Genomic DNA, 21,000 nt, shown 5'->3' with positions numbered 1-21,000 from the left:
CTACAAAACTAAAAGGAACAAAAAAAATTACTCCCTCTTCTCCCCTCCCCGAGCCCCTGGCAACCATTAATCTGCTTTCTGTCTCTTTGGTGGCATTTAATATGTCTTTTTGTGGGGAAAAGGAGTGGTAAGGGATCAATTTGGGAGTTTGAGATTTACAAATGTTAGCCACTGTATATAAAAATAGATTTTTAAAAAATTTCTTCTGTATAGCACAGGGAACTATGTCTTGTAATCAATTTAATAAAAAATATGAAAACAAATATATGTATGTATATGCATGACTGAGACATTGTACTGTGCACCAGAAATGGACACATTGTAATTGATGGTACTTCAATTAAAAAAAAAACATGTCCCTTTGCCCCCACATTTCCTGTAGGTAAGCATCACCTATCATAATCCATTAAGAGTTTCAAAATGGTGATAAGCAAATTCTACCCCTTCATTTATTTTGGGGCTATGTCTATAAAGAGAAATTTCCCCTCACCTGTGTGATTATCCTGAGGTACAGATGGTATAAGTCAGCATCAATATTTCATTCTCTTTTGCTTGTCGATTTTCAAATTTCATAATTTTCAAGATTTTTTGAGTTGTTTCTCAAGTAGTTTTCAAAAGGTACCGGTTAGTTACTTTTTGGTTAGAATGCATGGATTTAGCTCCTTTGGGGAGGCGAAGCTTTCCATCAGGGTGCCCACTGGGAGTGGAATTAAACAGGCATCTTATATCTGGGACCGAGTCTTGGCCAGTGTATCTAGGAGTTTGGTTACATACTGGGCAGGGGTTGGGGGAGAGGGATGGAAAAATGAGTAAATGCACTGAGGATCACGGAACCAGGTTTTTCACAGCCACAGAAAGAAGTTAGAAACACGTGAAGGGGCTCAGATAAACCTTGGTTTTGGGTTAGAATTAGAGATACTGGTGTGCACTCATGGATTTAAAGAGATAATATAGGTACATATATATGTATTATGATGAGAGAAGCAAGAATTAATGATACTGTGGTAGCAACGAGCACATCTGGCACCCATCTTAGTTTCTAAATATCACTCCCCACTAAAAAGAATTAAGTCTCCTTGGAGAAATGGTTGATTCCAAAGCTGGGGCAGGTAGACACCCTGGAACCTCATGTTGAGCCAGTAAGGGAGGAAGTGCTTAAGGATGGAATTAGAAAAAACCATCATTTGGCAACCATTATCTGATAAAATAGACAGGCATGGCTGGCACCTCCTTGTCATTCTCTTTTTCCTGCCTTCATTGAGAGTGATGCCTGGAGCCACAGCAGCCATCTTGCCACCGTGAAAAAAAGGTCAAGAGAATCTCAGTCATTAACCCTATCATCATTTGATCAAATCAATGCCAGAAACCATTCTCCTTCAGAATTCTGGTAAATAAAAACAAAACCCTCTTTGCTAACAACAACAACAACAAAATTGATTCAGGCGAGAGTCATCAATGAATATTAAATGGGAGAAAGTTTGTTGAGGAGCAGGATATTTAATTAGGGAATCTGGGCCAAGGGTTTATAAGAGCTCTGTGCATTATTTCTGCAACATTTATGTAAATTTGGCATTATTTTAAGGTAAAAAAATTTAAAAACTCAACTACATGAATTTAAACAGTTGATGTGTTTTGACCTGCAATCACTATCCTTACTGAAGGTTAAATTGTCCAATTTGTGGCCAGTGGAAGCTTCTAGTTGGCTCCCACTGACAATACATTACTAGATAATGTCTTTGATGACTTCTGAGCTTTCTGGTATATCAGGATGTGCCAGGTTCACCTGTACATTTCCCACCCCAATCCAGAGTCAGATGTTTCCCCAATGTTCCTGGCTTCTTTCAGTTAGAAATGGTATTTAGAGACAATGATCTGGGTTGAAGTGGTGCTCATCACAATGAAGTTGGGTTCTTTGTTTCAGATCTTTTTTGGTGGACAGAGCTAGGAAATATTTGCTTTGTATGAGGCTAAAATGTATCCTGATACTCCCAATTTAAATTCAAGACCACAGAGTTTTTATTTGTGATCAAGCTTACATCTGTGTCTCCTTCACTACCTCTGAAAATCCCAGTTCTTTACACCAACAGAATCACTCCTTTGCTTTATCCCATGCTAAATGTGCAAGAAGGTCAGAATAACAATTTTAACACTACCACCAATATAGTGGTGTGTACAGTCAAAATGTTGTGTTTTAAAGTCACGTGGAGTTCATCTCTGTGTTGTTTCATCGGCAACTGGACACACAGGTTAATTCATTTTAATTTTGCTTTTAGGGATATCTTACATTTAAATGTTTGCTTTAAAATGATACACAATATTTACATGGTTGTAAAGTCAAATATATAAAGCAAGGTCTGTTTTTTAAAGTCTAACTTGTATCTTTGTCACCCACATCCTACTATCTCCCTCTATAGGTAAACATTTTTAAAATGTCATGATTCATTGTTCCGATTTTGAAAAATATAAGCTTGTACAACATTAATATATAACTAGGTAACTGAGCCGATCTATATATTCAATAAAGGCAGGGGCAGGGGAGAAAGAAGTATTGAGGCAATTCTCCATCTTACCTCAGGCTTTTGCATGTGCCGAAATCTGCCCGGGAGTCTTTTATCCTCTTCTCTCCTAATGAACCACTACTCACACATTAGTTGTCAGTTCAGTTGCTTCTTTAGGGAGATATTTCTGGACTTTCCAAATATTCCATAATTTGCCTCCCTCACTTGCTCCAATTTATTTAGCACTTATGTAATTAATAATTAATGTCTGCCTCACTCCCTAGATTGAAGTCCAGGAGGGCAGCAAGATAGGCCTTACTCAGCATTGTCCCCCCAATGTCTTGCACATGACTGGCTCGTAATAAGCTCTCTTAGTGATTCTTATTACATCTAGTGAATTAATCTATTGCATGAATATATAAATGTGAAAGACGAATAAATGAAGCTGGCTTCAGGCTCTTCCACAGCCCCCTAATCTCTCTAGGCTTCTGTTCCCTCTCTGTAAAATGTGATAGGACGGTCCATCCCTCCCCCAGGATTGATGAGAAGTATGATGAAGGTGATGAATACTTAAAAATCCCTTTGCCAGTGGCACGCTGAATTCTGTAACGGTTTATTTATTAACAAGCACTGGTCGTCGTCAGGTGGAGCCACGAGCGCCGCTCGTGCCCCAAGTCGCGATGGGGCGGGGCCAGGGGTGGGGGCGGGGCCAGTGCTGGGGCGGAGCCAGGACGCGGCAGGGGCGGAGCCAGCAGCTGCGGCACCGCGGGGCCTGTGCGGCCCAGGACGTCCCCGTCGCCTCTGGCCCCGCCTCCCAGGGCGGGACGTGCACGGCGATTGGTCAGTATGGGCGAGAGGCGGTTGCCATTGGCCCGCGGCACTGTCTGCTCGGCGGGCGGTGTCTGGACGCAGGTGCCGGCCGGAGCGGAGCGAGCGGCGCTGAAGGGACCGGCCGGGCCGGGACCAGGGCCGGGACAAGTGGAGGGGTCTGCGCGGCCGCCCGGCCCGGCCGCGGATCAGGTAGGCACGGGCGGCAGAATGGGTTGGGGGGCGCCGATCCGCGGGCCGGCACCGGGTTCGAGGCCGGAGCCCAGCCCCCAGGCAGGACGGCCGAGTTCGGACCCTCGGCCTCAGCCTTCCCAGGGACTAGGGGATCGCAGTTCCCGTCGTGAACACGGCAGGAGTACCCCTGGGGCCTGGCACACAGTAGGTGCCTATCTCAGCCTCGGTTTCTTCATCTGTGAAAACGGGTCATGCCAGCACCAACCTAATGGGGCTGTTAGGAGGATTCAGGAGGTGGCAGATGAAGAAAGCGCCCTGCACATAGTAGGTGGTCAATAAGTGACCAGTCACCTTCCGCAACCTCCTTCTCAGAGAGGCTCTGCCAGGAAAACAGTAAGTATAATGACCCGGACACTTGCTTAGCAGAGTGCCTGCCAGTTAGTGGGTGCTCAAAACAGGGTAGCCGAAATTTATAGGATTAGCTCATTTAGTCACCTAGGGACAATATTAGGAGGAAATGCTAGAAATGTTCCTTGCTATAGGGATGAGGAAATCAAGGCTCAGAGAAGTCAAGTCTTTTGTTCAGGCCTACACAGCAGGTTAAGGTCAGAGCTGGGATTAGAACTTGGCCTCCAATGCAGGGCCATGCAAGTACTGGAGGGCCCACAGGAACCTCTCTGTGGTAAGCGAAGAGGAATGAATGTATTCCACAGATTCCACCTTTATCCTAAAAATGAGCGTTTGTTGAGTGCTTACTATGTGCCAGGCACTGGCTGTACCTTGTTTCATCAAACCCTCCCAACAGCTCAGTAAGCTGATGATGGTAATTAATTACAAGAGCTAATATTTACTGATTTATTCATATTTATGTAAGTATGAGCTGGGTATCATTGTGACCCCCATTTTACAGAAGAGAAATCCAAGGCCCAGAGAGTGAAACATTTGAACCAAGAGGACACTGTAGGGATTAGGGCCCTCTGACTCTTCTCTCAATTTCCTGCCCTCAGAAAAAGGAGGCTGAGTAGGTGTGGAAAGGTTGTGATGCCCTGGTGCCACCCCAGATAAGCCTAGCCAAGGGAGAGCTTCATCGGAGGAGTTGAGCCTGGGTGCTCCTCAGGAAGCCACTCAGCCGACACAGTCCACTAGCTCTGTCAACTTATTTGACAAAGAAGGATGAGGCCCAGAAAAGCAAAATGACTTATTCCAGGACACATAGCATCAGTAACAGAGTCAGGACTTTAAAGAACCCAGGTTTCTTGAGTCCCAGAACCACTCACTGGACTAAGTTCAAATCCTGGCACTGTCCTGTCTTAGCTGTGTGACTTGGAGCAAGTAGCTTCTTCTCTCTGAGCCTCAGTCACCTCATCTGTCAAATGGGGATAACTATTGGACTTTCGTCATAGGTTTGTTGTGAAGACTCATTGAAATCCATCTCCTGGGCACTGGGCCAAGTTTGCTGGAGGCATTGGCTCCCTCTCCCATCCCAGCAGCCCCAGAGCTGAGTCCACCCTGCAGCCACCCCAGCCTTGCATCCAGCCTTGAGTTTGGCCTCTGTCAAGCCCAGGCCTCTGGAGTTTGCCCAGACCTTTAGCCTCTAAACATTTTCTATTCCCATCATGGATGCTGGTAGACCAGGGTCTGGGGGTCAAGAGACCTGGCTCTCCCACCTTGCTCTTCCACAGGATGAATGGGGCAACTCTGAACCAGATGCAGGGCCAGGCACTGCAAATGACTGATGTGGTTAAGCCGGTAGATGAAGAAGTGAGAGCATTTCAGAGAAGGGCACATTCTGCAAGGGCCATGATGTGGATACCAGTGGCGCTTTGGCCAGGGTGGTCAGGGGAGGCCTCGCTGGGGAGGTGAACTTTAAAGGGGATACTTTTTTTTTTTTTTTTAATTGAGTTATAGTCATTTTTAAAGGGGACACTTCTAACAGCAGTTTGAGTTCAGTAAGCTTAGCACAGTACCCAGCTGGCAGTAGGTACTTAGTAAACAGTAGGTGCTATTGTTATTTGGGTGATTTGTAGGCCTGACATTAGCAGATTGACCAGTGGCTATCCTTGCAGGGGCAGGAGACATGGCCTCCCTGCTGCATGCATTCCCTTGGGTAGTCTAGTTGCATCCCTCCTGACCTCTCAGTTGGAAGCTCTGGCCACAGGCACTCAGGAGGCACAGCAGTGTCCACAACATGCCAGGCCTGGCCACTGCCCTGCGGATGTTATCTCGGTCACACAGCCTTCCTCCCGGCTTCCTTCTGCCTCTGGGCTAACACTTGCTTATCTGGCTGACAGCAGCCCAACTATGGAGGCTCAGAAGGGCCTGTTGGGCCACAAGGGCTTCTGGCTGAGCTGTTCAGAGAGCGTTGATCAGGCAGCAGACCGCCCTGGTGCAAAAAGTTAGCCAGTAACTCACACTGCTTTTCTTCCCACCTCTTTGTTTGGGTTTCAGAGTTTGGCTGGCAAAGGTTGGTAAAAATCAACTGTAGCGGTGCCTCAGGGAGTGTTTCTGAGGTCTCGAACCATAGCTTCTGGGGACAAATGGTGGCATACAAGCCGATCTGGGGACAGGGGTCCTCAGCTTCAGAGCACCTGTATTGGCTTCAAGGGGATTTTGTTAGTTTCATGGTGTTCTCAGAGAGAAACACACAAGCCTCACCAGCCGCTTCTTGGATGAAAGAGAAGCTTGCCAAGGGTTCCTTTTTGGCAGGTCAGACCTTGCACTGGGGAGAGGAACCCTGCTGAAGTCACCCACCCAGAGCAGACTCCATATTGCTGCCGGAGACTCCTGCTGCCTCCCGTGGCCTCTCCTTGGGGACAGAGGCACGGCCTAGAGCAGCTGCTCTGGTGGGTGGGGACAGAGACTACCATGGTCCTCCCCAGCCTGGGCTACTTCCTTTATAACATGAGTTATCAAGGAGCTCAGAGCCCTGCAAGAGGCTGTGAACCAGAAGGGTTAAGGTGACTCACCAGCGTGGTCTGTTGGGCCAAGTTTTTAGGTCAGGTCCATCCCCCTCCAAGGCAGGCTTATGATGTCTGAGCCCGGCCCTGGAAATCGATTCACAGAGAACAGTCCCTACGTGGCTGGCCGCCATGGTTCTGGTCCTGACAGGTCCTTCCACACAGCACGTGCTTAGTCGCTGTTGAGCGCAGTTACCATGTCTGGAAAGGTGATGGTGGGGGTGACCTGCATGCTGTGAGGGCTGGGCTGGCTTTTTTTAGGAGAGTCAGAGAGAATATAACTGAGCTCCCGAAGAGGGCCAGGCCCGGGTTGAGCTGCACGTGTGATCTCATTAAATCCTCACAGCCCACTCCAAAACCCCATCTTACAGACTGGGTAACTGAGGCTCAGACAGCTGGATTTGGTCTGTGTGTGGTTTGCTAACCTTGCCCTTAATCTTCCTGCTGGCCTCTCGCCAGGCTCCTGGGACCATGGGCCTCAGGCCCTGAGGACACGGGGCTCCCTGTGGCCATGACGACGGGTGACTGCTGTCACCTCCCCGGCTCCCTGTGCGACTGCTCCGGCAGCCCCGCCTTCTCCAAGGTCGTGGAGGCCACGGGCCTTGGGCCACCCCAGTATGTGGCACAAGTGACTTCAAGGGACGGCCGGCTCCTCTCGACTGTCATCAGGGCCTTGGACACACCGAGGTAAGTGGTGACCAAGCCAGGGTCTTCACCTCTACTTACTTTGCTCTCTGGCCCAAGGGATTTCCTCCCAGCCCCGGGGTCAGAAATCTAACCGCCTTAAGGGGCCTGGTGGGTAAAGAGACCAGAGAAAGGGGCCCAGTCAATAATGAGCCCGCAGAAACAAGAGGCCCAGGCTAGCTAGGTCTGATTCTGCAAGAAAGGCAGAGACTCCAGATTATTCTGTGAAATCTGAAGATCAGACGTTGGTGGGTAGCTCACATCTAGGGGAGGCAGCGTGAGGGAGTGGTTGGCCATGCAGGCTGTGGACCCCTGGTGCCTCGGCTCCAGTCCTAAGTGGAAGCCTCTCTCCTTGAATGACCCAGAACAAGTTGCTTCAATCCCATATCTCTAGACTGGGGACATCTTCTTCTTTGGGTAGTTCTGAGAGTCCGTTGCTGTAGTCCACAGAAAGCTCCTGCAAGGGGCTTTGCCACCTTGTAAGCCTTTGAGAAATGTCTTGAAACCTCGGTACAGCCTGCCAGGCTCACGTCACACGTGAGTGGAATCTGCCTGGCTCACCCATTTGTCATCAATTCCAAGGAAAAGAGATTTAAGGAAATCCTACACCAACTGAAGTCCACGTGAACTCATTAAGATTTAAAATAGCCACCAGTTTTCCGATTGCAATGTGTGGTTGTTATGTTTATGCAATATGATTAAATTCATATGCTTTTCTTTCCAATTTTTTTATTGTTAAGCTATCATATACAATTAAGCTTCTTAACCATTTTAAAGTGTACAGTTCAATGGCTTTAAGTGGATGCAAGGTGTTGTGCAACTATCATCACCATTCAACCACCTAGCTTTTTTTTTTTTTTTAAATGCAGGTACTGGGGATTGAACCCAGGACCTCATGTATGCTAGCATGTGCTCGACCACTGAGCTATACCTTCCCCACCAACCCCATAACTTTTGGTCTTGCAAAACTGAAACTCTGGCCCCACTAAACACTGACCCCTCCCCCCAGCCCCTGGTACCCACCATCCTGCTTTCTGTCTCTATGGATCTGACCCCTCTAGGGACCTCCTATGAGTGGAATCAGACACTATGTGCCCTTCAGGGACTGGCTTCTTTCACTGAGCATCCTGTCCTTAAGGTTCATCCATGTAGCAAATGTCAGAATGAACTCATAAGCTTTTCATTCACCCATAAAAAGAAGCCAGTGGAAGCCTTGCTGTGCTTTGGAGGGGGCTCACTGCTGGTCACCCTCTAAGCCTCTACCTGGCATCACTTCTTCCAGGAAGCCTTCCTAAGCCCAGATGAGATTGGGAGTTCTCCTTCTGGGCTTCCTCCAGGATGTCGGTTTTTATGTCTGCATCTCCATCAGACCCCTTGAGGTCGGGACTGGGTCTGTGCTGCTTGAGCAAGGCTAGGAGCAAGGGGACCCTTCGCAGGCTCAGGGGTCGCATAGCCAGAGCTGCCAGGGTGGGGAGCGGGGGAGGAGGCCTCCCTCTCTGGGGTTCCTGAGGGCCCCTGAGTGAGTGATGAGTTGACATCACCTTGCGCCACCCTCCCTTTTTACACCTGGGGAAACTGAGGCCCAGAGGGACCTGGATGCCCGCCAGAGCAGAGTCACTGAGCCTAGCCAGGGCTCCCCCTTGGGTGCTGGGGGCAGGGCGGGGAGAAGCTTATTCGGTCCCATCAGCCTCCCCTGCAGCCCTCAGAGACCCAGGCAGGCAGCGGCAGCCCAGCCCAGCAGCCTCTCCGTGGTCCAGCTGGTGGTCAGGGCAGCCCTGCCCACTGAGACCACAAGACCCTCTTGATCTGCCCCCCTTGGCCTCTTCGCCGCTGGCTTCTCCCCTCCGTCTTTTGATGCAGCTCAACCCCAGCTTGCCTGGGCTGAAGGCCTGGGCAGAACAGCCCTTCCCAGAGAGAAGGTGGCTGTTTTTCAAGTAAATGAGGATCCACCCACCACCACAGGCTGGCAGAGGTGCTGGGTTTGGCCGAGGCCACCATGTACCTCCTTCCCCTTGCCCTGTAACTTGTCTTCCTTACCAGCCTCTGCCCTCTGTGAGCAGGGAGGGTGGGGCTCAAAGATAGCAAACCCAGCGCCTGGCTGGTCCCACAACTGGAAGATCAAGTCTTACATTTCGCCTCAAAGGAGACCCTGATTCCTGGGGGCACGTGACACCCCAAGTGGGGCAGAAAGTTCCTGGGCCCTGAACCTGAAACCCGAGAGGCATCCTGCAAAGGCTCAGGCTTGGGGCCAGCATCTGGGGCCCCTCCAGCCTCTCTGAGCCTCAGTCCTCCCTGTCCCCCCGCCCCTCCCAGTCTGTGAGCTGGCCCAGGCCCTCCTGGAAGCTGCTCTGGGCATTTCTGCATCCCTAGCCCTCCACCTGCCCTCCTCCTACTGCCTGCCTCCCATGGCTTCCTCACTCACACTCCCTTCCGCTCATGGGGGATGCTATGGGCCGCTCCACCAGGGTCCATGGATGTCTCACCCACTCCGCCGGCCCATTTCCTTCTTACTTGTATCATTTGCATTATTTTCCTGCCAAAATTTCTTGAGAGTGAAGCCCATTTCCCTTGCTTTCCCACCTGGTGGCAGGCATCTTATGTAGCAGAGTCTAACAGGGGCACTGGAGCGACTTCCTTGGGCTCGAATCCCCGCTTTGCTCACGACTAGCTGTGTGAGTTTGTACAAAACAAGTTACATTGGAGACCTCGATCAAGTCATGCCTCGATGCCTCAGTTTCCCCATCTATAAAAAGGGGGGCAGAAATAGCACCTTCTTCATAGGCTGCCTGTGATAACGAGACAAATTAGCCCAGATGTCGCTCTTTGAATGGCATGAGCGCTCAATAATAAATCAGTTTGCATTTTATTTTCTTTGGTTTTGTTTCCTGTGAACTTGCTCCTCCGAAGTAGGGTTCCCCAGGACAAACCCCAGATTGATGTGGCTCACCCTCAAGGTCCCCGTCACTTCCACTTCCCCGGCTTGGTTTCCGGAGCAGGGATCTCTTTCCCGTTAACTTCGTGTAGGGGGAGCATGGGATCAGGTTGTGGGAGCAGAGTGGAGCCTGGCCTGCCCTTTTGACATTGTAGGACAAAGCAGTCCTGGCATAGGACTGATGACCAGAAAGCAGACCTTAGGGGTCAGCTCAGTTCTTGGGTTTCAAAGCATCCAGGCCCTGCCCCCCAGCAGAAGACACAGAGAAAAGGATAAAAAGTTTCCAAGGTGAAATCAGCATTATCTGGAAAACAGCTCTCCTGCTCCGCCTCCTTCGTGTGTTCCCCGCAGTCCGCTCTCTGGGCAGAAATGTCTGGAAAACAATGACTCATGTACTGGACTGCCTCTGATCCCACCACGGCCACGCCCCTGGCCTCCTGAGCTGCCCCAGGAAGGACCCGGCATCCCCTGAGACTGGACTGGAGCCGAGACTTCCCCGAAGCATCTTCCTGTGGATGCTATTTATGTCTGTTTTCTGAGCCTCACTAGAGCAGAGGAGCCGGGAAGCTCTTCTCCCTGGATGTGCAGGTTTCTCAGGTAGCATGGCCTTCAGGTGTGGCTAGATCCAGAGGCTCTAAGGATGTCCTTGAGAACTGCCTCTCCCTGTCTCTTGGCTCTGCTTTCCTCTGTTTTGGCATTATTCACAGACTCCACGTGGAGACCAGGCTGGTGCCAGACTTACATCAGCCATGCTGCCCGTAGATCTGGAGTTTAGGGGAAAAAAAAAAAAAAGAATTTCAGGAATTAATTCCCAGTGGCTCTGATTGCATCACATATACCCTTCCCCCAGTAGGTCCGTGTGACCAGGGGTGTATGGTGTTTTGATTGGTCAGGCCTAAGGACATCAGGGGTGTTGTCCGTGCTGCCCCAGTCCTTAAGGATCAGGAGTTGAGAGTGGGTGGTTGCCCAGCACCAACAGGGTGGTATTGTACCAAAAGAAAGAGCAGGCGCTGGGCAGGCAGGTACAAGTGATGCTCACTGTGGGCCTAAAAAGGTGCCACAGGAACTACAGGGAGAAGCACATCCCTCTACCTATGGGAGTCTGGGAAGGCTTTCCAAAGGAAAGGGCATTTGGAGCTGGGCATTGAAGGATGGGTAGGAGTTTTCCATGTGGCAGCAGAGGGGCAATGCTGCCCTTGTGATCCAGTGTGTAGTGAAGCAGGCACAGGCAGGAAGCTTGATCATTACTCATGTGTCCTGTCTCTGTGTCTAGCGATGGTCCCTTCTGCCGGATCTGCCATGAGGGAGCGAACGGGGAGAGCTTGCTGTCTCCATGTGGTTGCACTGGCACTCTGGGTGCCGTGCACAAGAGCTGTCTGGAGAGGTGGCTTTCCTCATCCAACACCAGCTACTGTGAGCTGTGCCATACAGAGTTTGCAGTGGAGAAGCGACCCCGGCCCCTCACAGAGGTACGCTTGGGAGCCTGAGGTTGGAGCAGGCAGAGGGGAGGAAGGCAGGCCTGGGGCCAGAGGAGGGAACTGCCTGGAGGGTCCTGGTGGGCTGGGGAAGCAGCTTGTCTCTAGAGGAGAACCTCTGCGCTGATGGGGGTGGCAGACCTGATGGACCCTGTGCCCCCCTTCCCTGTTTTGGTCACTTCAGGTGACCCTGAAGCTGAGACCTGAGGACTAAGAAGGGGCCCCAACCTGGGGAAGGGCAGTCCTGCCAGAAAGGGCACAGCAAGTGCAAGGGCCCTGAGGCCAGGAGGAGTTTGGTGTTCTTGATGAAGCCCATGTGGCTGGAGTGGAGAGAGTTAAAGGGGGAGGAGAGGGGCCTGGAAGGAGGGGTGGTGGCCTCACTGGGTTTTGTGGGCCCAGCTGAGCTGGGAAGCTTAGACTGTTGTCTGAGTGTGATGGGTCAGGGTATTCCCAGGTGTGGCCGGAGCCGCTTGGCTTCCCAGAGCACTGTGGGCCTCCTGGGCACCCTCCAGATTCCTCCCTGCCCTGCCCTCCCTGTGAACTGCAGGATGATGTCACAGGGCTGAGGTAGAGGCTCCTGGGAGGGCCCCTGGCCCACCCAGGACTTGGGCTATAAGAGGACAGTGGGAGGGAGAGCCAGCCTGTGTGCATCCCCTCCCCCTTCTCCGTCGTGCTCCCACCTCCTCCTGCCTACACTTGGTCTGGACCACACACTCTCACCCCAGTGTCTTTGCACATGTTGTTCTTACAGCCAGGAGCACCGTCTCCCCTACTCTTTGTGCAGCTCCTTTGGTTCTCCTGTGTCACATCCTTGGCAAGGCCTTCCCTGCCCTGACCACCCAACCCGTTTCATGCCTCCCCTGACTAGTGCTGGGGCTCTGGGAGGGCAGGGACCTTTTCCATTCTACTCATCAGAATTTTGTGATGAAGCGCATTTCTCTTGCCCCAACATCCATGGCACGCGGTGTAGCATAGCGGCCAAGGGCGCACAGTCCCTGGGGCCAGACTTCCTAGGCTCCAGGCCTGGCTTTGTGGATGACTCGCCCACGTGCATTGGCACAAATTAGTCAGCCGCTCTGCGCCCTCAGTTTCCCCCATTTGTAAAATGGGGGCAGAATGCCTAGCACCTGTCAGGGCCTGTCCTGTCCTAGTCTCAGGAAGTATTTGAAAGAAGGAAAGGATATGGGGAGGGGGTGTAGCGCCAGGCAGGAGGCTGGTCCTACAGGGATCAGGGATGAAACTGAGCATCAGCGGAGGGGAGAGCAGGGTATGGGGGTCCCGCACCCCATTCCCCCGGTGGATGCTCTAGGGAGGGCAGTGCAAGGTCCCCCTCACCATCTCTTCCTGCCTCATTCTTCTCCACAGTGGCTGAGGGACCCGGGGCCTCGGACAGAGAAGCGCACGCTGTGCTGCGACATGGTGTGCTTCCTGTTCATCACGCCGCTGGCTGCCATCTCGGGCTGGCTGTGCCTGCGCGGGGCCCAGGACCACCTCCGGCTGCACAGCCGGCTTGAGGCCGTGGGGCTCATCGCCCTCACCATCGCCCTCTTCACCATCTACGTCCTCTGGACGCTGGTGAGTGGCTGGTCATAGGGGATCAGGCCAGGGGTTTGGTCTGTGGCTTTGGGGAGCACTGCTCTGCCTGCCTCTGCTTATGGCCCTTGGATGGAAGCGATTCCCAGCATCTCACGGAGCTCCACATTCCAAGCCTGACCAAGGTCCAGGGAAGCCCTGAGCCAGGCATGAGCCTCCTGCCCCAAGGATACAAGGGTACCTGATCATCTCTGCTGAGTGTAGACCCCTCATCCTCGAGACCACCAGGACTGGACTGGCTGGGAGAGGTGGGGAGAGGGAGAGAGCCATCAAAAGCCTGGGAGAGAAAGAGTAGGAGGATAAGAGACACACAGAGAGAGGGGACGATCAAGAGACTGAGAGCAAAGGGACTGGGATGGAGAGAAAGTGACTGCGGTGGGGGTGTCATCCTGGCTTCCAGCTTCCGGCTTTCCGCAAGCGTTAGAACCCTTGCTCAGAGAGGAAAGGTTCCCAAAGTCCAGCCCCTCAGATAAAACCACTGTTGCCCGGCTGTGGGGGTGTTGCCTCCTCGATAATTCCTTCCCAGTGCTTCCACCAGCATATTTTTTTAAAAGCTTTTTTAAATTGAAGTATACACCAGCGTATTTCTTAATACAAACGGGATGAAATCATATGCACTGCTCTGCAGTCTGCTTGTTTTCACTTTGCTGATGTCCTTTACAAAAAAAGACAGCCACCCAACAATCGTTCATCATACGAGTGTGCTGTATTTGCTGTATTTATCTAACTAATCCCTTTTGATGGACACTGGGATTCTTTCCAGTGTTTTTCTTTTCTTTTTTTTCGCCATTATAAACAGTGCTTTGGGTGCCACCCATGCACACGTTTCTTGGAACTTACTTGGTCAAAGAAGATGGATTTTTGACATTTAATTGAAAAAGTGAGGTTTTTAAAATACACTTTATTACTGCAGTTTTAAGCTTTACAGCAAAATTGGGAAGCAGGTACACAGTCCTGAAAAATCCTCTTCCACAGCTGCACAGCTGCACAGCTTCCCCTGCTAGGAATGTGACACCAGAGCAGTACATTCGTTATGACTGATGAGCCAATATTGACATCCTGATCACCCCAAGTCCATGGTTTACATTAGGGTCCACTTTTGGTGTTGAACAATTTGTGGATTTGGACAAATGTGTAATGGCAGGTATCCACCATTAGAGGAGCGAATAGAATAGTTTCATGGCCCTAAAAATCCTTTGTCCTCTGCCTCTTCATCTTTCCCTCCCCCAGCCCTTGGCAACCACTGATCCTTTTACTGTTGCCATAGTTTTGCCTTTTCCAGACTGTCCTAGAGTTGAAATCATGCAGTATGTGGCCTATTCAGATTGACTTCTTTCACTTCATAATATGCATTTAAGTTTCCTCCATGTCTTTCATGGTTTGGAGTTCATTTATTATTTTTTTTAAATTTTTATTTTATGCTTTTTAACACCTTTATTGTGGTATGGTTCCTGTACAGTAAACTGCACATATTTCAGATGTACAGTTCGATGAATTTTGATAGGTGTCTACAGCCATGAAACCACTGCCACAATCAAGATACCTAAGATTTCCATCACTCCCCAAGAGGTACAATTTTCAAATTCCCAATTTATCCCTTCCCACCTCCTTTAACTCCTGGTTACCATAAGTTTGTTCTCTGTCTTTAAGTCTGTTTCTGTTTTGTAGATAAGTTCATTTGTGTCCTTTTTTAGATTCCACATATGATATCATATGGCATTTTTCTTTCTCTTTCTTACTTCACCTAGAATGATGATCTCCAGGTCCATCCATGTGGCTGCAAATGACATAATTTTATTCTTTTGTATGGCTGAGTAGTATTCCATTGTGTATATATATATATATATATATATACACCACATCTTCTTTATCCAGTCATCTGTCCATGTATTTTTTTTAATTATCATTTTTAATTTTTATTCCTTAAAGGGGTCCTGGGAATTGAACTCAGGACCTCATGCATACCAAGCATGCACTCTTAACCACTGAGCTATTACCCTCTTCCCCTATAACTCATCTCCAAATAATATTCCATTGTCTGGATGTCCCATGTTCGGCTTATCCACTCACCTACTGAAGGACATCTTGACTGCTTCTAAATTTTAACAATTATGTGACCCACGGACATTTGGCCCATTCCTAGAGGCTGTATCACTTCACCGGCACCCTCTGAGAGTCAGGAAGGGAGATTCTTGGACACCCCCCGCCCCCCAGTCCATCCTGCTGCAGACCCTCGCACCTTGGCAGGGCCCTGAGTGCTGGCAGGAGTTTACCCCGGAGAGCAAATGAGTGTGTGTGCACCGCCTGTGTGGCAGATGCCCGGGCGCAGTCTCTGCTTTTGGAAGCACAAGGCTGGCCCTGGTCTGGGTCAAGGCAGGTGCCTCAGGGGTCCAGTCTTCCTCTCCTGGGGCTGGAGGGAGGCTGGCTGGCAGGCTGAACCCCCACCCATCCCCGCGTTGCCCCCCGCAGGTCTCCTTCCGTTACCATTGCCAGCTGTACTCCGAGTGGAGGAGGACCAACCAGAAAGTGCGCCTGAAGATCCGGGCCGCCGACAGCTCCGAGGGCTCCCAGCCCTCCCCGCTGGCGGCAGGACTGCTGAAGAAGGCGGCAGACGAGACGCCCGTGTGAAGGCCGGGCCGGCCGGGCCAGAGGCAGCTGGCGATGCCCTGGTGTTTGGAAGGACAGAAACTGAGCAACCCTTCCTGCCCACATGGCCGGAAACACTTCTTAGGCAGAGACCTGATTCTGGGAGTTGAATCAGGGATCCCGTGTGAAGTTATTGTCAGATTGTTTTGCACACTCTTGTACACGAGGAGGAGAACAGGCAGATGTAGTCCTGAGCTTCGGATGGAGCAGGCGCCCTGATCTCATTCCGAGGTCCACCAGGGCCGGCAGGCGAGGCCAGTCGAGGGCACCGATCTGGCCGGGAGGTCCCACAAGCTTCTGGCATTTCTCTGCACCTGGCTGGCCTGCTTGCCCGGCCCCCTCGACTTTATAAAGTTGCACCACAGTTTCAAACCCCCACCCCACCCCACCCCACCTCCACCCCCACCCCCAATGAATAAAAGGAGCCTTTGCTGGACAAAATGGACTTGTCTGTCCCGTTTCTGGACGGAGGCCTCAAAGTGAGGGTCCTGCACTGAGGGGAGTCAGGGACCGCACAGAGGTGCCAACAGCAACCCATGAGCTGGTTTGAGGGATCTGTTATGAAACACAGGGCAAGAAGCAAAGTCTGAGTATTCAAGGGAAGAGCAGGTACCAGACTATGAAATAAATGATTTAAAGGAAAGGTACAGTGGGGACGGTGTAGCTCAGTGGTAGAGTCCCTGCAGGAGGTCCTGGGTTCAATCCCCAATACCTCCGTTTTAAACAAACAAACAAACCAACCTAGTTACCCCCCCCAATAGAAAAATGTACATAAGAAGAATAGTTTCCACTTACTGTACATCTACCAAGGGCCAGATACTATGTTGGGTGCTTTATGCTCACTAATAACTAATGTCCACACTTACCAAGGGTCACCCACAGTGGGGCTCAGCTCTGAGCCTTAACAGGCATCTTTGCTCTGACTCTTGCTACCATCCTCAGCAGGAGGAATGGCTCTTACCTCCATTTTACAGATGAGAAGACTGATCCCCAGAGCAGGGAAGACTTTGTTGAAGGTCCCACTGCCCTAGGAAGTGGAGTTGGGGTAGATCCCAGGTCTGCATGGCCCCAGTGCCGAGCTTTCTGCTTCCCCTTCCCAGAGGACTCGAGAAAACAGCAGAATTACGGTTATGCTAATAACAGCACCTACCTCCTGAGCACCTTTGGAGGTTTTTCACACTTGAGGGTCCTTTGCATCGGGCCACATTTCATACTCAGAGCGGCCCTGAAACGTGGTTCTGGCATTCTCACTAATTTCATTTGCAGATGGGCAAACAGGCTCAGAACCGTGGGGTCACTCACCCCCAGGTTACACCTCCCCAGTGAGTCTAGTACTATGTCTGGTTGTTCTGTTGTTTTGTGCATGGATCCCTGTCTGGTATGTGGCTCACCCATATAGGAAATAAATCCCTTTCTGCCTCATTCGGGAAGAGCGAGAAAATCCAGCAGGGGTGTGGGAGCGGAGGGAACAGCAAAGGGCCAAGGTCGGGAGGCTGGAACCTGTGTGGCGTGTAGGAGGAAAAGCATGGCAGACGGGCCATGTGTGAAGTTGTGTGACTGAGGGAGAGAGTCAGTTAGAAAGAGAAGCAGGGCCTTGTAGGCATCTGGCCATGTCTGCAGAAACACAGGGTCACACCCAAACGCATAAACTGTTCTTGCCCCTATAGCTTCTCACCTCCGCAGGCCAACTTTGGAGCATGGTGCTCCTGCAGATGTTGTAGAGGCCCCAGGATATGCTGTCATGAAAAAAGAAAGCTGCTTCCTTTGCAAATCTCTTCATAGTTTCCAATACATTGAGGAGAAAGTTGGAGTTTGGTGCTAGACTGTCTTTAATGACCCTTAACCTTAGGAAGAAGAGAGAATGTCCCAGGCTCAGAGACTTCAGCAGAGTGTATGACTGAATTTATACTTTAATAGCTATCATCCTCTTATTTTTTTACAATGAAGTACTTATAGAAAGTTTGAAACATGGGTGGTGATGTAAAGCAAAATTTAAAAACATGCTTCTTCCAAAAGGAAATAAAGTGTCAATTACAGGAAAGAATGAAAGAAATAATGTTTCAGGTGATGGTAAAACCCAGGATTCTGGGCAGCGTTGAGTTAAGTCAACCAGCCCAGAGCCTGGAAGAGAGTTTGTCTCCTTGGCTTGGGCCTGGCTTGTCCCTGATCTCCAGTCATACCCACTGCGGGAGGAGGGATCAGAGAAGAGGTGGCTTCTTGTCCCTGCTACTTTGCATTCGGACTCCTCTCCCTGATTCTGACAGACTACTGTGGCCTTTTCCACCATTTCTGAGCCCTGCTGGACAAGGGAATTCAGAGGATTGAGAGGCTCATGGCCCAGGGGCCCCTCTGGTCTAGAGAGGTCTAAGAGAGAAGAAGATAAACTGAGATAGATTCCAGTGAGGCCATGGGAGAAGGGTTGGTGTGCACAGGGGAGTTTAGTAGATCAGAGATTTCGGGGGGCAGGGAGGTGGGTAGTAAGAGGGTGTAGGGCTTTCAGATGGACCAGAGAAAGAAATTCTGTGAGACAGGGAGTTTGGGAAGTATGTGGGAATGGGAACTGAAAAGAGAGTGGGGCCTAGACTCTGTGTCAGGCTGGGTAACTGGATTTATTCTCTGGGACTGGAGTTCTTAACCTGGGTGGAATCACCAGGCTGAATTAAACATTTAACTTGGAGGGAGGTGTGGCAGGTGAGATAGTTCCCCCAGAGCCTGATGAAATATAGTCATTCTGTGAGAGAGGGGGGAAAAACACTTTTTTTTTTGTGAACTTGGTGGCTAGATGGGAACTTCTCCAAGATCCAGTGAAGCATTTAAAAGTACCAGACACCAGAGAGACAGGCAGCTGCTGGGAAGGGGGCCTGAGGCCTCTGAATGCTCCCCTGGGCTCTGGTCTCTTCCCAGGCCATTGTGGCTGCCCCAGACCACAGTCCTGTAACAACCCTGCACACCCATTTGGGAACAGGGCCAAACTTTCAGGGCAGAGGGACCCAGGGTCAGGCAGGAAGGAGCCTTATCATTTCTTCCATCACCTTTGTGTTCTTGTTTGTTCACTCAAGAAACATCCATAAGTGCGTACGAAGTCTCCAACTATGCGTTTGGCTGTTGGTTGATGGGTTCACAGAGAGACTTAGGTAGGCCATGGGCTCGCACCCAGGAGTGCTCAGTGGGGTGGGGAGACAGGCTGGATAGAGCCTAGATATTCTTGGTGCAGCATGATACTTGCTTAGAGAGATAGCATTCTGCACACCTGTCCTGTTTACAGAGAGAGCCTTCTGCACACCTATCCCATTGTCTGGCCCTTCGATGTCCTACTCTTGCTTGGCTAAATCCTTTATTGCCAAGTAAACAGAACTTTCGCTGCCCTTCTGTCCCAGCTCCGATTATAGAAAGCTGGAAGTGACTAGGTCCGGGTAGAGGGGTGGAGAGATGCTTCCCCTACCAGACCTCGAGAGAGGGGATGGACTATCCTGTAGGTGCCAAACGCAAGTTTGTTGCGAGAATGAATAACAGCTGCCGGTCCGCATCTGCGCGCGGTGGGGGTGTGGCCAGGAGCAGGGGCGTGGCCTAGGGCGGGAGGGAACGAGGCGGGAGCCGGCGGCGGCGCGCGCAGGCGTTACTGGTCGCGCCGGGTCACGTGAGCGCGCAGGCGCAGCTCTGCACAGCCCGCTCCCTCACACAAAGCCCAGACGCGGAGAAAATGGCGGCAGGGGTCGAAGCGGCGGCCGAGGTGGCGGCGACTGAGCCCAAAATGGAGGAGGAGAGTGGCGCGCCCGGCGTGCCGAGCGGCAACGGAGCTCCGGGCCCAAAGGGGTGAGTATTCCACGGCTCCTTGTCCCAGGCTGGGCACTTCAGCGGCGGCCGGCGGCGGCTTCGTTAGTTCTGTTGCCGGCCTCCCCTCGGCGCGGGCTCGTCCGGGCCTTTCCCGCAGGGTCTGCCGAGGGTGGGGGCTGTCTAGGCCATGAGAAGTGAAGCCCTGCGGCCCCAAGGATTGCTTCCTCCTCCCCGGCCTCGGGCCTCAACTCCTCCGGTCCCTCCAGGCCGGGTCCGACCCCGACGCCGAGGCCTTAGCCCCGGCCTCTGCGCGTGGGGATAATGGCGCGCGGGCCGGGGAGCCGACAGGTCTCTGAGTCCGCGACCGGCTCGCCGGTCAGGTGACCTTGAGCACGTGGTTTCACGTCTCTCTGGTCGCCCAGGGCCTCAGTTTCCCTATCCGTAAAGTGGGGGGAGGGGAGGGAGTGCGTACGCAGGGCTTCGCGCGCTGTCAGTCCTGGTAAACGGTAGCAGAGGCGGGTAGGTATCGGGAAGGACCTCGAGGCGGGATCGCGACGCCTCTCCATCCACCCCTCCCCCCCGGGCGCGCGCCACCCGCCCGTCCCCTCCCCCCGAGCCCCGCGGGAAGTGCTTCGGTCGGAACCGCCTCTGGCCCGGGTTCAAGTCCCTCACCTCCTCCCCAGGTGCGCAGTAGGTATTTGTGGAGAGATCGCACCAGCTGCGGAGTGTTCAGCCGTAGAAACAAAGTATAGGAAAAAAAAAAAAAACAAAGGAAAGGGAAACATCCTCTTCCGTGTTCCAGGGGAAAATTTTTCCATCGTTAGGCGGGCTCACCCATTTCCAAACTCCGTCACTTTGTCGACTTCTGCTTTGTTTCGGGCCTTTGGTTTTTAAGGTTTGCTTAAAGCATTATCTTGGGTTCCCGTGAACCCCGCTCATTCTGATTACAGTCACCTAAAAGACGCGGAGAGACATTTTGGCTCCGACCAGCAGCAGTGGAGGGAGGAGAGGGGAAGCCTGGGCACATACTTGATTTCCCACACACATTTAAAAAAAAAAATGGTGGTAACTTACACATAAGGTGAAATTTACAATTTTAACCATTTTTAAGTGTACGATTCAGTGGCATCAAGTGCACTTGCGGTATTGTGCAAGTAACGCCTGTATCCATGTCAGCTTTTTTACCATCCCAAACAGAAACTGTAGCCATTGAACATTCTCCCCCTCTCCTGGTTACCTGTGTTGTACTTTTGTCTCCTATGAATTTGCCTTCCCACAACTTTTAATGTGCATAATTACGGTTTGTGGGGATTAAAAGCCAATGTAGTTAAAGCACTTTGTTAATGAGCATTCACTAAATGTTAGCTGTGTTGTTAAACTTTCTCTCCTTAGGTAGGGAGGAACGAAATACTAAGTATGGTTACTTGTCCTTGGAAATC

General features: G+C 51.3%; 2 protein-coding genes across 19 annotated transcripts in view; both read left to right on the top strand.

Moving 5' to 3' along the window:
* The first annotated feature begins 3,361 nt into the window (after nucleotides 1-3,361).
* Nucleotides 3,362-16,199, top strand: MARCHF2 (membrane associated ring-CH-type finger 2). Its single transcript, XM_032466322.1, has 5 exons — nucleotides 3,362-3,518; nucleotides 6,917-7,144; nucleotides 11,347-11,542; nucleotides 12,914-13,123; nucleotides 15,611-16,199. Exons 2-5 carry the CDS (start codon nucleotides 6,969-6,971, stop codon nucleotides 15,767-15,769), a joined length of 741 nt encoding a protein of 246 aa, XP_032322213.1. The 5' UTR covers nucleotides 3,362-3,518; nucleotides 6,917-6,968; the 3' UTR covers nucleotides 15,770-16,199.
* Nucleotides 16,200-19,417: 3,218 nt separating this feature from the next.
* Nucleotides 19,418-21,000, top strand: part of HNRNPM (heterogeneous nuclear ribonucleoprotein M) — a 38,267-nt gene continuing 36,684 nt past the window's right edge. For 17 of the 18 annotated variants that reach the window (XM_032466282.1, XM_032466283.1, XM_032466271.1 and 14 more), the window contains exon 1: nucleotides 19,446-19,600. In XM_032466282.1, the coding sequence (XP_032322173.1) occupies nucleotides 19,488-19,600 (113 nt within the window). In that variant the 5' untranslated portion in view covers nucleotides 19,446-19,487. Of the gene's footprint in view, nucleotides 19,601-21,000 lie in introns of all 18 variants that reach the window. The other variant, XM_032466269.1, reaches the window with a different exon arrangement.

This window comes from Camelus ferus, chromosome 22, assembly GCF_009834535.1.
Source record: "Camelus ferus isolate YT-003-E chromosome 22, BCGSAC_Cfer_1.0, whole genome shotgun sequence".
NCBI lineage: Eukaryota > Metazoa > Chordata > Mammalia > Artiodactyla > Camelidae > Camelus > Camelus ferus.
Note: the sequence above shows the minus strand (reverse complement) of the source record. Positions and strands in the feature narration are given on the sequence as shown.